Source organism: Protopterus annectens, chromosome 2.part2, assembly GCF_019279795.1.
Source record: "Protopterus annectens isolate FY-2018-M chromosome 2.part2, PAN1.0, whole genome shotgun sequence".
Classification (NCBI taxonomy): Eukaryota; Metazoa; Chordata; order Ceratodontiformes; family Protopteridae; genus Protopterus; species Protopterus annectens.
In genome coordinates, this window is record NC_056730.1 from 141,517,443 (window position 1) to 141,532,349 (window position 14,907).

The 14,907-nt window shown below is 41.8% G+C and overlaps 1 protein-coding gene across 1 annotated transcript in view; it reads right to left on the reverse strand.

Moving 5' to 3' along the window:
- The window catches only part of ERCC8 (ERCC excision repair 8, CSA ubiquitin ligase complex subunit), a 747,007-nt gene that overhangs the window by 281,558 nt on the left and 450,542 nt on the right, over positions 1 to 14,907 (reverse strand). Inside the window, exon 7 of the mRNA XM_044063815.1 lies at positions 14,127 to 14,193. Within this exon, the coding sequence (XP_043919750.1) occupies positions 14,127 to 14,193 (67 nt within the window). The remainder of the gene's footprint in view (positions 1 to 14,126; positions 14,194 to 14,907) is intronic.

Consider the following 14,907-nt stretch of genomic DNA (forward strand, 5'->3'; position numbering starts at 1 on the left):
CAAATAATTCAGGGACCTTAGTGTAAAGGCCGCTGAAGTCAGGGTGTGCTTCCCGTACCGGTCCATGCTCCTAGATTCCTTATTAGGAGGATGGACGGACGTTGAAGCCTCTGCCACGTCCTGTTGTGTAGCAGATGCCACCACCATGGCATCTACAGCCACGCCTTTAGTCAGGAACTCCTTCTCGGGTGGGGCAGACAAAAATTTGTTAGGACGAGAAGGCACTGGTTCCACGGTATCTGGATGTTCCCACGCCCTCCGACAAACCAAATCCAGGAGCTCGTCGAAGGGCGGAGACACCCAGGAGGCGGAGGGCTGAGCCCCAAAGGCCTTGAGAAGCACTGACTCATCAGCAGAGGGGGGTTTGGATAGCCAGCCGCCTCGTTGTTTGAGGATCTCTAAAATGTCTGCAAATGAGACATCATCCGAGGATGACTTTGGGGACCCCTCTGCATCATCAAGATCAGTGTCCGATGTAAGAGACTCGGGGGAGTCCACGTGCTTCCTCTTGCACGATCTCTTCCTTGGGGGCTCCTCAGAAGACAACTCCGAAGAACCCTCAGGAGGAGGGGAACCCCCAGTGGGGGTAACCTCAGGCCCCGGGGCTCCGCTGCCTAAGGACAGGGGAACTGCCAAAGACCCAGTCTCCACGCCCAGGAAGGTGCCGGTAAAGCCGGAGAGATGGCGAAGAAGACTTGGCCAAGGCACTCCTCATAGCTCTGAAAGCCGGACCCCAGAATCCTGGGAGTGTCCGGTCCCGAGCCATGATAGCAGACGGAAGTCCCGCAGCGAAGCACCGAGAGGGAGGCTGGAACCGACAGCATAGGTCCCAACGTCACCCCGGGTCCAGCCGAAGAAGTCCGTGTGCCAAACTCGGACCCGAAGGCGGGTTGGAGTAAGGGTCGAGCCGACCCTAAGACCTCCACCGGCTCCAACAGCACCTGCTCCGGAGCCGGCGGTCGGAGGAGGAATGGCAATGACATGGGCATGGGCTGTCGGCTCCGAAGCCAACTGGGTCGGAGCGAAACAAATTTTGAAAGACTGGGGACTGGAACAGTCTTTGGAGCACCCTGTCTATGTCGAATCTGACATCGTCGATGACCTAGAGGATACTGAACGGGTTCGAGATGGCCTCTCCAACGGCCCCAAGGGGCTAGGGGACCCGGCTCGAGGCGACTTCGATGACTATCGGCGCCGAAGGAATACCCAAACTAGTTTCCATCGGTGCGAGGAGGACTTAGGCGCCGAGGAGGAAGTGTCTGGCGGATAACCTTCATCGGCTCCGAGACCAGTGGAGCCGACGAAGGTGACCCGCCTCTCGATGCCCCAGCCATCGGCTCCGAAGCCAGAGGAGTCGAGACTGGTGGCATCGAGGCAGACCGTTCCGCCCTCGGCTCCGAAGTCCTTGGAGCCGAAGGAGAAGCCTGCCTATGTCTTTTGGCGGTCGGATCCGACGGACTGGTCGGAGCCGGCCCTTTCTTTAGCAGGAGAAGGAGAGGATGCTAAAGCTTCTTCAAAAGAGGGTTTTATAAGGCCTTTTAATATAAGCTTATTTTTCCTCTCTTGGAGGACCCTCGAGGAAAAAGCGTGACACACGCTGCAGGACTCCTGCAAATGTTTGGCGCCCAAACAATATACACACAGAGAGTGGTCATCCGTGATAGACATCTTAAAGTTACATTTAGTGCACTTTTTGAAGCCCGAAGGCCTAGGTGCTTGAGACATTATAAGCAAAAAATAAGTACTTTCTCACAGACAAACTTATTTTAAGTCAAGATTAACTTGCCGTTCACACAAAACCAAATTGAACAACAGTCAACAACCGTATAAGGAAACCAAGAATAATAAACCCTAAGGTTGTTTTAAAAGGGAATTAACCAGTAGGAAGGCCCTATAGACCGAGGGAGCCTGTAACCAGAACAAGTATCAATCACACACAAATTTTCCACAGAAAAATTGTCAAACACACACACAACAACAGAGTAGCCGTTAAAACAGCTTTTTGTTTAGAAATTAGCAAATTTCTGACAGAAAGTTAGTGAAAAAACCCACTACTTAGCTCAGCCAGCTCGAGACCACGTCTTCGCTAGTTAGCGGCAAACGAGATCTGGGGGACTGGTAGTGGTGCATCCTGGGATATAGTAAGCTCAGCCAATAAGAGACTTCGCTCTTTGGCATAAGCGTGCCGAGTCGGAGCCGAGGGATCGGCTCCGAACCCATCAGTCAGAATGTAGGCGAGATAGGATCACATAACATCTGTACAATCTGAAAATCCAAGCAATAATATACACCTTGGCAAGTTCACTCAACTTATTAGCATACCAACTAAATATAACAAAGCCACAGCCAGACAATTAACCCTTAGGTGGAGCCTAACATCCTCTCCAAATAAAATATCATCTCATGGAACTCTGTCAGACAGCATAACTGATCATTTACCAATCTACACCAAAAGGCACAAAGCCCTAAAACACATCACCACAGCCTGCTAAGAAAGACTACTACTTTACATGAAGATACTTTTATTAATATACTACACTGCCTTACCTGGAAGTCACAAAAGCTCCCACCCCCTAGATGAAGCTATCTCTTAGTTCAATAAAATTTTAGGTGTTCTAAACTAAACTACCCCCCCCCCCCCCGGATAAAAGAAGTCAAAGCCAACCCTGCCCTATGGTTATTCTAAGAAACAGACAATGCCTGGAAGGTTTGGACAAAGAAATAAGAGATCCTATTTTATTTGCATGGGGACAATTAAGAAACCTAACAAAACAACTTATCACCAAAGATAAGAAAACCTAGTTACTCAACCAATCAAAATATACAAACTAGCAATTGAAAACTGTTCTGGGCATCAATTTATAAATGGTTAAATCCATCCTCAGGGCTCAACAACTGTTCAATGCAATGGTTCCACAGCTACTTCGCAAATGGAGCAAAATCAGTGAAATGGAAAAATGTCTCCACATTCTTGTAACTACTGGTAGCCCATAAGGATCTATATTAGGCCCCATACATTTCAACATATTCATCAATGGCCTTTACACCGTTACAAAAAAAAAATGCCACCCAGGTTCAATATACTGGATGACTCAACAGTATAATGTACTGCCAAATCCCTCTCTAAGCTCCAAGACCTTACACAACAGTGAGTGAGTGATTGGCATGTGGCTAAATGATTTACACCTACTTCTAAATCATTTCTCCTTATCCCAAAACACATCTCTACCAAAACATTATTCACCATCATATCTGCCAGCAACACCATGACATAAGTAAACCACACAAAAGTACTGGGTGTCATCATAGATGACCAGATGAAATTTGAGCACCATGCATCACCATGCATCACACATGGGTAAAAAAAAATATCACCAACAACTAGGTTAATTATAGAGTAAAAACCTACCTCACTGATACAGCCATAAGATATATAGCTGCTACTTTCTTACTGCCATCTCTTCGCTACGATGTCCCGATCTTCACTAACCTTCAGATCTCACAACTATCCAAACTTGAGCAATGTTATAATAAAATAGCCAACTTTGCACTAAACTACAACAGTAGAACACATCACTGCAAGCACTCAAAGAACTAAACTGGTTAGAACTACCACATCTCCCAAATCTTTCTCTGCTAATTACAATATACCAACTTCTCTATAAGCCAGAAAATTGCCCAGCTCTTAACTTAATACAACACTACTCCCCCAACAGAATTTTACACTCTAGAGGAAAATCCATAAATGCTATAAAAATCATCTAATACTGCAGGTGACTCTCTATATTCAAATACTGCAGTTTAGCAATAGAACTACATCTGACTACAACTAAAATCCATTCAGCATGTCAACTCATTTAAAACTCAGCCAAAATCACCTATCAAATCAATATATTTGCTCTTGTATAACTCCAGGAGTAATGCCAGTGCATTCTTCAGCTTCTAATCTTCACTAATACCTGAACAGTTTTACTAGCAACTCTGAGTCATATACAAAGTTTATGCAACACTGCTTGTGCCCCACCTCTACACTTCTAATATAAACATTATGATTGCCATGTATAATTGACCATGAACCTGCATAATATCCAATCTTAACTACATTTCCTGCCCAATCAGGTTCCCTTCCTCACTTCCACTTATTTGAATTTCTAAGCAAAAGATCTACAATCTATTTGACAAACCCACTAATACACCTCTTCAAATTCTCAATGTTCAACATCCACTAAACACAGAAGTATCTTTTCTTCTGTAATAGTTGCCTTTTTAAGTATCAAATGTATGTGTAATTGTTAATGTGTATTATTTTATGCCTGATCATGTAATTACTGTATATCTGTTTAAATGTTTGTAATATGCTGTTTCTTTTCTCCCTGGGCCACCACTGAAAATAAGTTTTTGACCAAATCCATTTGGTTAAATCCTGTAAACAAAAGCAAAATAAAATAAATAGGTATTAACATTCTACATAAAATTCTTAAGTATACAGCTTAGATGAATTTTGGGAGAAGTAATAATCTTTCAGCAAGGCATATTATTTATGGGTGGGAACTGGTACCCAATTTGCCATAGTGTGGATATATACTGGTAAACCTAGAAGGGAATATGTAACAAAACAAGACTGGATTTTTGAAGAAATATATGAGAATATTTGGTATGGAAGATGCAACTTCAATAACATGAACTCCAGCAGAATTTACATATTATTTCTCAATGTATAACAAGTGTGGTATGCTGAATATAGTAAACTCAGTTAACCGGCACCCATGGGGGTTGGTAGATGCCAGATAACTGTAGTTTCTTGTTGCTTGAGAGTTACTATTAAAAATAGGCCTAACTAATACTGTATCCTATACTATTTGTTTGGTTTGATTTGCTCTCAGGTTGGGGAGAGAGGGGAATTTATTATATTTCTTTTTAAAATTCTAAAAATGTAAGGTATGTTTCTGAGGGGGAAAAACAGAAAATGCAACACATGAAAATTGTACTGTTATTTCTTCAGTATTTTTTGCCGGTTGCTTGAGTTCCAGTTAACAGAGTTTACTGTACAAATATTTCACAGGACCATGTGCATTTAACTGAAAGCTCTGAGACATTCAGTGACTAGTTCAGATCATGTACTAATAAACTATGATAGAGATGCACGGTGATGAAGTAAAAATGAGATACTAGCACCTTCAAACACATCTGTTAAAAAGAGAGGAATTTAAGGAATGGATAGATGAAATAATATAAGAGTAATTAAGGAAGATATAAATTTGTTCAGAAGGGATAGTTAATGAGTGGGATAAAATGAAAAAAAAAATTTGAAAAACATGGTAGCAATGAGAGAAAAAGACCCGAGAAAGAACTAATTGGGATTATTTAGAGACAGTGACAAAGGTTAAAGGACTGCAGAATAAAGGGAATCTCACAATGTAAGAACAGAAGCAAGTGCAGTGTGCATAAAGGGAAACAAGGGAGTATCTGGATAATAAGCATGAGTTTACCAGAACTGATTTTAAGCAAATTATTTTAAATCTCCACAGCATAAAAACATTTTGCACAATGACTTGGGCAACAGAAAAATAGAAGGGGATATCATCAAATGTACTGGCAAAAAATAACCAGAGATCCTACATAGGTATTAGCGATGTCTTGGAAATTTTATGAAAACATTTATAAAGCTGAGGGATTTATAGAAGGCTTAATTTGGTCAAGATAATTAATAGCCAAGTCAGGAAGAGATGAGATAAAAATAGTAATGCATCAACAGGTATGTCTACAGGAACAGATAATATTCCTGTGGAAGTTTGGAAGCTAGGAGGGAAGAAAGTGATACAGATCTGGAATGTATGTTTTTGTTCAACATTTTAAAGGGGGGGGGGTACCAGTACCCTGAAAGATAGTTATGGTGGCTGTATTACCCAAAGAGAAACAAAGACCCTTCAGACCGGGCTTCATATTGACACATTTCAATTTTAAACCATAATTATAACGTGTTTATGTCTATACTAACTAATGAAATGACACAGATGTTGCCAAAAGTGAAAGATATGGATCAATGTAGTTTTGTGGAGGGAAGGCAAAGATTTGACAACATTAGAACAATGAAACCCCTGAGGGAAGCAGAGTGTAAGAAGACATTGCTACTGTTTATAGGTTTTTATGCAGGTAATGCATTCAATAGAGTCAGCTGGGATTTTACGAGTAGTGCAATGCCATAGAATAAAGTGGGGAGGGGGAATATATAGCATCAGAGGCCAGAATTATGGTGTGAGGGTTCCCCCTCTGATAAGCTGTATTTGTATAGAGGGACCAGGCAAGAATATCCTCTCTCTCTTTTATCTGCTTTACATTTTTAGCCATTTGGAAAGAAAACAAAATGCTCTCAAAACCAAAATACCAAATGGATAGTCCTTGAAAAGGATTGTTGGGAGGCTAGAGAATTTGGCTCTCATAATCAAGGATATACAATTAGCTTTGTTTCATCATCATCATCATAGTCATCGTCATCATCATCCCCTTTTTTCCCATTTTCTACATGGGACTGGGATGTCATGTTAACTGCCACCTTCTCTCTCAATTAAATGTCACACTCCTGCTTTCTTCAACACTCATGTCTAGCTGTTGTAGAACTTCTTTTACACAATCCAGCCACCTCTTTGCTGGACACCCTGATTTCCTTTTGCCTTCTTCCTGTCTGTCCCAAATCTTCTTCACCAGACTGTCTTCTGTTTTTCTGCATATGTGCCCAGATCATGGTAATCTGTTCTCTTTTATCTTTTCTACAACTGGAGCTACTTTGGCTTATGCTCTTATGTCCTTACTTCATTGTCTGTCCTACAGTGTGTATCCTACCACCCATCTCAGAGACTTCATTTCCATCAGCCTCTAGCTTCCTCATCTGTTCTGCCTTTACTGCCCAGGTTTCCATACCATAAAGTAATTCTGGTCGCACCACTGTTATATACACCTTATTTTTCAGCTTCTTTGGCTTTCTTCTGTCATACACTACATCTGATACTCATGACAGCTGGCTGCAGCCCCTCTGATTCTAGCTTTGACCTCTTCATTTAGACTTCCCTTCTCTTCAGCCACCCATCCCAGACACTTGAAGCTGTTAACCTGTTCCACTATTTCCCTTCTATTTCAATTCTCAGCTTCTTCTGATCTCCCCAATTTGCTGCCATTACCACTGTCTTACCTGCAATCAGTTTCATCCAGTGTGCCTTCAGTTCTGCATTCCATTTCCCTATCCTTTTCTGAAGTTCTTGCTCAAAGTCCGACTGTAATGCCACAGTCTGCATACAGCAACTTTGTTGATGTGTCACCTCCTGCCTGTTTGCTAATGTAATCCTTCAACAGTATGAACAGCAGTGGACTCAGATTTGAGCCCTGATGCACACCCACTCCCACTGGGAACCCCTCTGTGAGACCAAACACTGGTAGGACTGGAGCCATTGGGTCCTTGTGCACAGTCTGCAATAATTCTTCCAATGTTTTTGGGACTTCAAACTACTGCAGAACTGCCCAAAACAGTTTTCTTGGGACCATGTCATATGCTTTCTCCAAGTCTAGGAAAGCTCAACTGGACTCTTTCCTCATCTCTAGCTTCTTCTCAACTATATGTCTTACTGCACAAACATTGGGTCAGCATTCTGCATCTGAACTGCTCATCTCCCGTCTTATTTTCTACTATTCCTCTTATCCGTTTATCACCCTCTCCAGAACTTTCTTGCAATGTGACAGGTGTCTGATACATCTATACTGCCAAAGTTGTGGATGTACCCTTCGTTCTTGTTCACTGGCATAACCATGCTTACTGTTCTAGACATATGGGATACACCTTTCTCTCTAAACTGCTAAGAGTATCCCCTGGGTCCATTTCTCCCCATCTCACCCAGCATTTTCATCATATCTGCTATGACCTTTCTGAGCCTGCTGCCTTCCCTGACTTCATTTTCCTTAGTGCTGTTCTTACTTTTTCTTCTTCTATGGTGGGCTTCTCTTCTCCTCTCATCGTAGGCTGTGTCTGGGGTAGTACAGCTTCTGTGGGGTTTTTTTCATTCAGAAGCTGCTGGAAGTACTCCTTCCATCAGCCTTTGATGTCTTGTGGACTAGTAAGCAGGTTGTTGCTGGCATCCCTTATGAAGGGTGTCCAACTGTCTTCTTTATTTTTCTGTCTTTGCCTTGCAACCGGATATAGTTTTGTTGTGCCACCTACTAAGTCACTATCCAGAAGCTGGCAGAATGGCTCTGATGCCCTGTTCTTTGCTATTGCAATTCCTTTCTTAGCCTCTTTGCTAGCCAACCAATATTCCTTCCTAGCCTGGTCCCTCTTTTCTATCTTACACTTTTTCTGCACTCCTTCCTTCGTTTGATGACTTGTGAAAAGGGAAACCAAAACAAACTGAGAAAACAAAAAAGCAAGAATGACAGCACACACAAACAGCTCCAAAATTGAAAATAAAACTTATTTATTGATAACCCACCAAATAAGCGCTTTCATTTGGTACAGTTGAAAATTCAGATTCTGAATCCGATGAAGTTTTGCACTGTACAAAAATGAAAGTGCTTATTTGGTGAGTTATCAATAAATAGGTTTTATTTTCAATTTTGTCTGTTTGTGTTCACTGCTATTCCCGTCTTTTTGTTTTTTCTTTAGATGACATTCTGGACATCTGCATTCCACCACCAGTTTTTCTTATATACCTTATTTCCACACCTGGGTTGACCACATATCTGTTCTGTGGTCCTGACACAAGCTGCTTTCAGGCACCGTCATTCTTCTTATTCAACCCCACCTATTACCTCTTCTTCTTGAGGTGCTAGAGCCCTAAGTATTTCCTTCAACTGTTGTGCTTTCCCTCCAGTCAACTTCCAGGTCCTTAGCCTGGTCTCTGTTGACCTTAGAGCCTTCTCTGACCACTGCTTGCAGTTGACTGTAGCAACCAGTGATTTCATCTGTAGACCAGCTGTTTCACTGGGGATGACTTTGTAATCACTGATTCTACTCATGTCCTTTCCTTACTAGGAGGAAGTCTACCCGAGTTGCATGTTGACCACTCTTGTATGTGATCTGTCACTTTTTTCTGAACCATGTGTTGGTTACTATCAAGCCATTTGCCAGAAAGAAGTCTAGAATGGCCTCTCCTTCTTTATTCCTGTTGCTGCACCCATATAGACCCAAATAGTCCTGATATCATGTCCTGTCTGTCCAGATATGTGAATTCAGGTCAGGTCATCCATTATCAACACCAATTCCTGCTGTCCTACTTTATCTAGTAGGTCCTGTAACTGCTGTCTGAATGTACTCTTCACTATCATGGCATGGGGGGTGATTGTGGGCAGGTCATTAACAAAGATGGTGAAGAGAAGAGGGTCAAGAATAGATCCTTGGGGAACTCCAAGTGTAACAGGTAGGCATGTGGATAATTTGTCCTGCCATAGAACAGCCTGTTGCCTATTGGACAGGTGGGATTGGAACCATTTCAGCGTGGAATTGCTGAGTGATAGTTTTTTTAATGTATGGAGGAGTTGAATGTGGTTCACCATATCAAAGGCCTTGGAGAGGTCTAAGAAAAGAGCAGGTGATAGTTTATTATTGTTTCTGAAGTTATTGATGGTATTAGAAAAGGATAGTAGGGCTGATGTTCATAGGTTCATAGGTTCATACTAGGCTATCTGCCCGAGGGCATTTATAAGCCTAGCCCATAGTTTTGTGGCTTACGCCACCCCTTTAGTTTGGAGAAACTATGCCCATTATTTTGCTGTGCCTCTGTCGAGCAGTGACACTGAGGTAACCCCTGGGGTGTATCTGCGATCTCCCATCCATTGGTCAAGATTCCTCTTGAACAAGGCCAGCGAGGTGCACTGCCTCACATAAACCGGGATTTTGTTCCACAGCATAGGGAGTCTTTGGGTGATGAATCTATCCCTCCAGCACGTCCTATTAATAACCGTGTCGAGGTTTAAGTCTCCCGCCCTTGTGGCTCTGAGGGATCTAGATTTTTTGAGATGAAGCATGTTCATCAAATCTGGGTTTGACATGGCCTTGTATGTCAGGCATAGGTCACCTCTGAGCAAGCGGTAAGCAACTGAATATAACTGGAGTTCTTTCAGTCGGGCAGCATAAGACAGATTTTTGAGACCCTTTATCCTTTTGGTGAGGAACTTTTGTGGCCTCTCCAGCTGCTGCAAGTGTCGGGTCAGATACATTCGAATGGGGCATTGTACTCGATCATTGGTCTGATGAGTGATGAGTATAGGGAGACTATGACTTCCCTTGATCTAGATGTGAATCCCTTCATGATAAGGTGGGCAATGTAGAAGGTCTTCCTAACTACTTTAGCAATATGAGTGTCGAATGAAAGGCTACTGTCAACCTGGGTTCCCAGGTCCCTAATAACTTCTTCTGTGTTCAGGGATTGCCACCTATATGGTAGCTAGGGGTAACCTTATTTTTCCCGAAGGGTATGACTATGCATTTCTTGGCATTTAACTTTAGGCCATGGCTCTGGCACCAGTTATCCATTTCTGTGAGACCCTTCTGAAGGATATCTGTGTCGGATGTGTTTTCAACTACGGCCCAGTTTGCAGTCATCTGCAAACTTTGTCAGCCATAACCCTCCTGTGTTTGCTTGTACTTCAGAAAAGTAGATGCCAAACAAGAGTGGGCCCAGGACTGAGCCCTGTGGGACACCACTTGTGACAGGCTTTGAGTCTGACATGGCGCCAGCAACTCTGACCCTGTGGGTTCTGTCACTCAGCCAGTTTGCAACCCATCTTGTAATGTATGGGTTTACATTTAAGTTGATGAGTTTTTCAATGATACCCGAGTGAGGTATTGTATCAAAAGCCTTCGCCAGGTCTAGGTAGGCTGTATGGACTGCCTTTCCCTCGTCAATGGCCATGGTGACTGTTTCGAAAAAGTCAAACAAGTTTAGAAGGCATGATCTGCCTTTGACAAAGCCAAACTGGGTTGGATCCAAAGTCTGCAAGTTCCCTATGTCTTTATTTATGAGATCCATTATGATCCTCTCCATGGCTTTGCAGACAAGGCTTGTCAAACTAATGGGACGGTAATTTCCAGGGTCGGTGGAGGCACCGCCTTTGTGGAGTGGGACCACAGTCGCTGTGCGCCACTCCCTGGGTACGTATCCGGAGGTGAGACTAAGATTAAACAGCTGTCCTAACTGTGGGTTTAATTCCTCGTTGAGTTCATGGAGCACACAGCCGGGGACACCATCAGGTCCCATGGATGCTGTGTTCTTTGCCTTGGAGAGAGCAATTCTCACCTGGGCGTTAGAGATGTATGGGGGGCTACAACCATTTGGTATAGATATCTCTCCTTTAGGGGAGGGGAGTTTGCACTGAACCTTTCAGCCAGTATGTTGGCAATGTCTGTAGGATCAGTAATCTTCACATCATTTTGAACTAATTCTGAGCATATCTGGGAGTTTCCTCCTAGGTTTCTGACATAGCTAAAGAATGCCTTATGGTTGTCTTTAGAGTCCTTAGCTTTTTTTTCTCAAAATTAGCTTTGGATGATTTTATGAGAGCTCTTAGCTTTTTACTTATAGTGATCAGCGGTGTCTTACCTTTTAAGGATTTTGCTCTATCTTGTAGTAGCTTTCTCCTTTTGTTGTAGAGTTTGTTTATGGCTGGGGTCCACCAGACTGGACGCTTGCCTTTGGTACAAAGAGTCTTTGTTTTGCTTGGGATTGCCTGATCCATGCAGCCCTGCAGGTGCTGGTAGAAGGCATCTGTAAGTGATTCAGCGGTTTGAGTAATGTTAACCGCCGGCTCAGGGGCCTTAAAGGAGACCACACTAGTCTTTAGAAGTGTGAAGTCGGCTTTCGAGAAGTTCTTTACTGTGGTCTTTTTCATTTCGGGTGGGGGCGGGATGAGGACCTCCAGCGAGATTAGTTTGTGATCAGATCTCACCAGTGAGGGGTATACTTCCGGCGTGATGTGGTACTGTGATTTGGCCTGAAGCCATGTTAGGAGTTGGCTAGAATTTTATTTTTGGCGAGGTGTTCCATCAGTTGTTTGTGGACACACTTTTCCATAATTTTGGCCAGGGGTGAGAGTATAGCTATAGGTCTGTAATTAAAGAACTAAGCCAACACAGGAAAGGAAATTGTATCAAAAGAGATGACTGCAAGTAGGGAGTATAAAATAGGAAAAAAGGGGGATGGTGTAATTTACTTGTGGAAATTAGCAAATGAACTAAGGTATAGGGCACAAACACATAGAGAGGGAATGTAACAGAGTGGGATAAGCTAAGCAAAAGTTTGGACTCCACATTACAGACTGTCTTCCCTTCCAGGGATGGTTAACATAAAATAGGCAAAGAGAAAGGGATAAGGGAGTGTTAAGCGAAAGACCAGCTCTGGTAGAGTTTCTGGTTGAGTGTAGAACACAGACCAGGGGATAATGAGTAGGGCATATAAATATTGCATAAGCTCAATCAGAGGAGGTTAAAAAAGATTGGGAAAAGAGAATGGAAAGCCAATTTACTATGGAATAATGGGAGAAAATTTGCATTGCTTCTAAGTATGCAATAAAGTCCAGAAAGGTTTATGATTTTTGCATGGAAGTGTTTACATAAGTATTTTTACACCCCAAGTAGAACAAGTCCAAGGCACTCCTATTTCTTCTAGTCATCTCCTGGACTTTGTCAGTCAAACATTTTCCTTTGGAACAGTGGCAAAGGTTTCACTTGCAAAGTTTCTTCAAGGGATTTCATACTGCCAAAATAAGAGAAAAAAAGGGTCTACACTGAGGATGCAGGCTCACACTTTGTTGGCTAAACTATTTTTTTATTATTTAATCAATGGCCTGTTATGCATCCAAAACCAACGCAGTTGGCTATAGCAACTTGAATTTCCCACTTCCTTCTCAGCATCTTCCTCTGACAGCTACTCAATTCTGTTCTGCCAGATATGCAGCAAATTATCATTTTCCACAAACTCTAGTGCCCTCAATTTTTAATATTTTTCTAGTGCCCTCAATTTTTAATATTTTTTCTCTCCTGCAACAGTTTTGCCAAAAGCATCTCTTAATTCTGGCATCACTACATTTATACTAACATAGGTTTGTGCTGCTTTCCGATGGCCAGATTTGTGACATACACAAAATGTAACCTCACAATTATCAAATTCTACAGTGGCCCACCAGTCCAGTTGCTTTTCTATTTATTCTAACTTTACTACTTTTTAAAGCATATCTTCCTGAGAAGCCTCATATAGAGTCTGTATTTCCTTTACATAAGTCTCAATTTTTTACAGTTTTATTAGCTAATATTGATGCCTACTTAAAGTGTTTTCCGTTTTTCCCATCCTTTTGCCACTTGACTCACTTATTTTACCATCTCTGACTGCATTTGATTTTTTTTCGTCTAAAGTACTGTAAACCATCTACTGTAACAAAGCTGAAATTTGAACTGCTCTTTGAAGAACAGATTTGAAGTCCTTCCCAGTAAGAACTTTTTCTTCTTTTCTGTTTGACTTCCCCCTTACTTTTCTAAATTTCTTCTTTCTTGGCATCCAAGCGGTGTAGTTGGATATTAAGTAAATTGATAACTTTGATTGTTTTTTTTTTTTTCAAATTTTCTTGGATTTCACACTGGGGCAGCTCTAATCAACATGTTACTCAGTCAGCTGCCATCTTAGAAATCCTTATGTTTTTAGATTATTTATTTATCCTTTATGAACTGGGTTAGTCACACTAGGTAAGTATCCTCTTTTCAGGGGAGACTTGAAGTGGTACTTGTACAACTATACTTAATTTACTAGTTAATTTCTCAGTCTATACATACAAGTAAAATGTGGCAAAGATTAACAAGAAAGATTGTTTCAAAATGTAAGCTGGAGATTAGAGTATATAATACTGCCATGTTCCTCTGTATTAACGCGGATATCATGACAACAGGTCTTCAGTACTCTTCTTACTTAAATATCATGAAGTCTCCTCTTTTTGTTCTGTGATCACATATTAGATAACCCAGAACTGGGATCTTATCCAGACAGCTTACACACAATACTAGTATAATTTGAGATCCTGGAAGGTAGAAGGAAGAAAACGTAAGGTTTAGTCAGTATAATGCTACTTCAGCACAATTTTTATTCTAGATTCATTACCTTGCTGTTGCTAATATGTACTCATGTCGAGGAGACCATGCCACTGACAATACTTCAGCTCTGTGACCTGAAGAAATCAAAATCTTAGTTAAAAACTTGTTCACAAAGTTTTATACTTTTTTCTGTATGAACATGAATTTAAGGCACAGACACAGTTTTTTTCAGATAATATATCAGTAGTGCTCAAAGCAACAGTAATATTTTTCATACACTTTTTAATATCCAAAATAAAACAGTCTTTACCACAATCTTTTATTGTTGTTGTCTTTCGGCTTTTCTCGGTTAGGGGTCGCCACAGCGGAACTCCGGTCCGCTAATGATTGGCAGTAGATTTTGACGAATGCCGAGGTGCCAACTTGACGTTCAACCTTCAACGAAGGCACGCCCATTTACGCATGTCTTTCGAACACCCACCCAACCATGGGGAGGATATGCAGACTCCACTCAGAAGGCACTCCCTGCACTCCAGCCAAGAATCGAATGGGAGAACCTCTTGCTGTGAGGCAACAACGCTACCGCTGCACCACAATCTTTTATTAATTTGTCTAATTACTTAAAAAGGTACTACTTATGCAAAAGGGGCAAACTAGCCATTAAAGAGAGGATATTCCCATCCTATTATCACTAAGTTCTATGGGGGCTTTGACATCAACTTATCTGCCACCATCTTAGACATTTGTGAATCAATTATTTTCTGTTTTATGCATGAAATGCTGACTACAAAGACATAGGAACTGACATTTACCTAGAAAACAACATTAGTAACATAGGTATTTCCAGT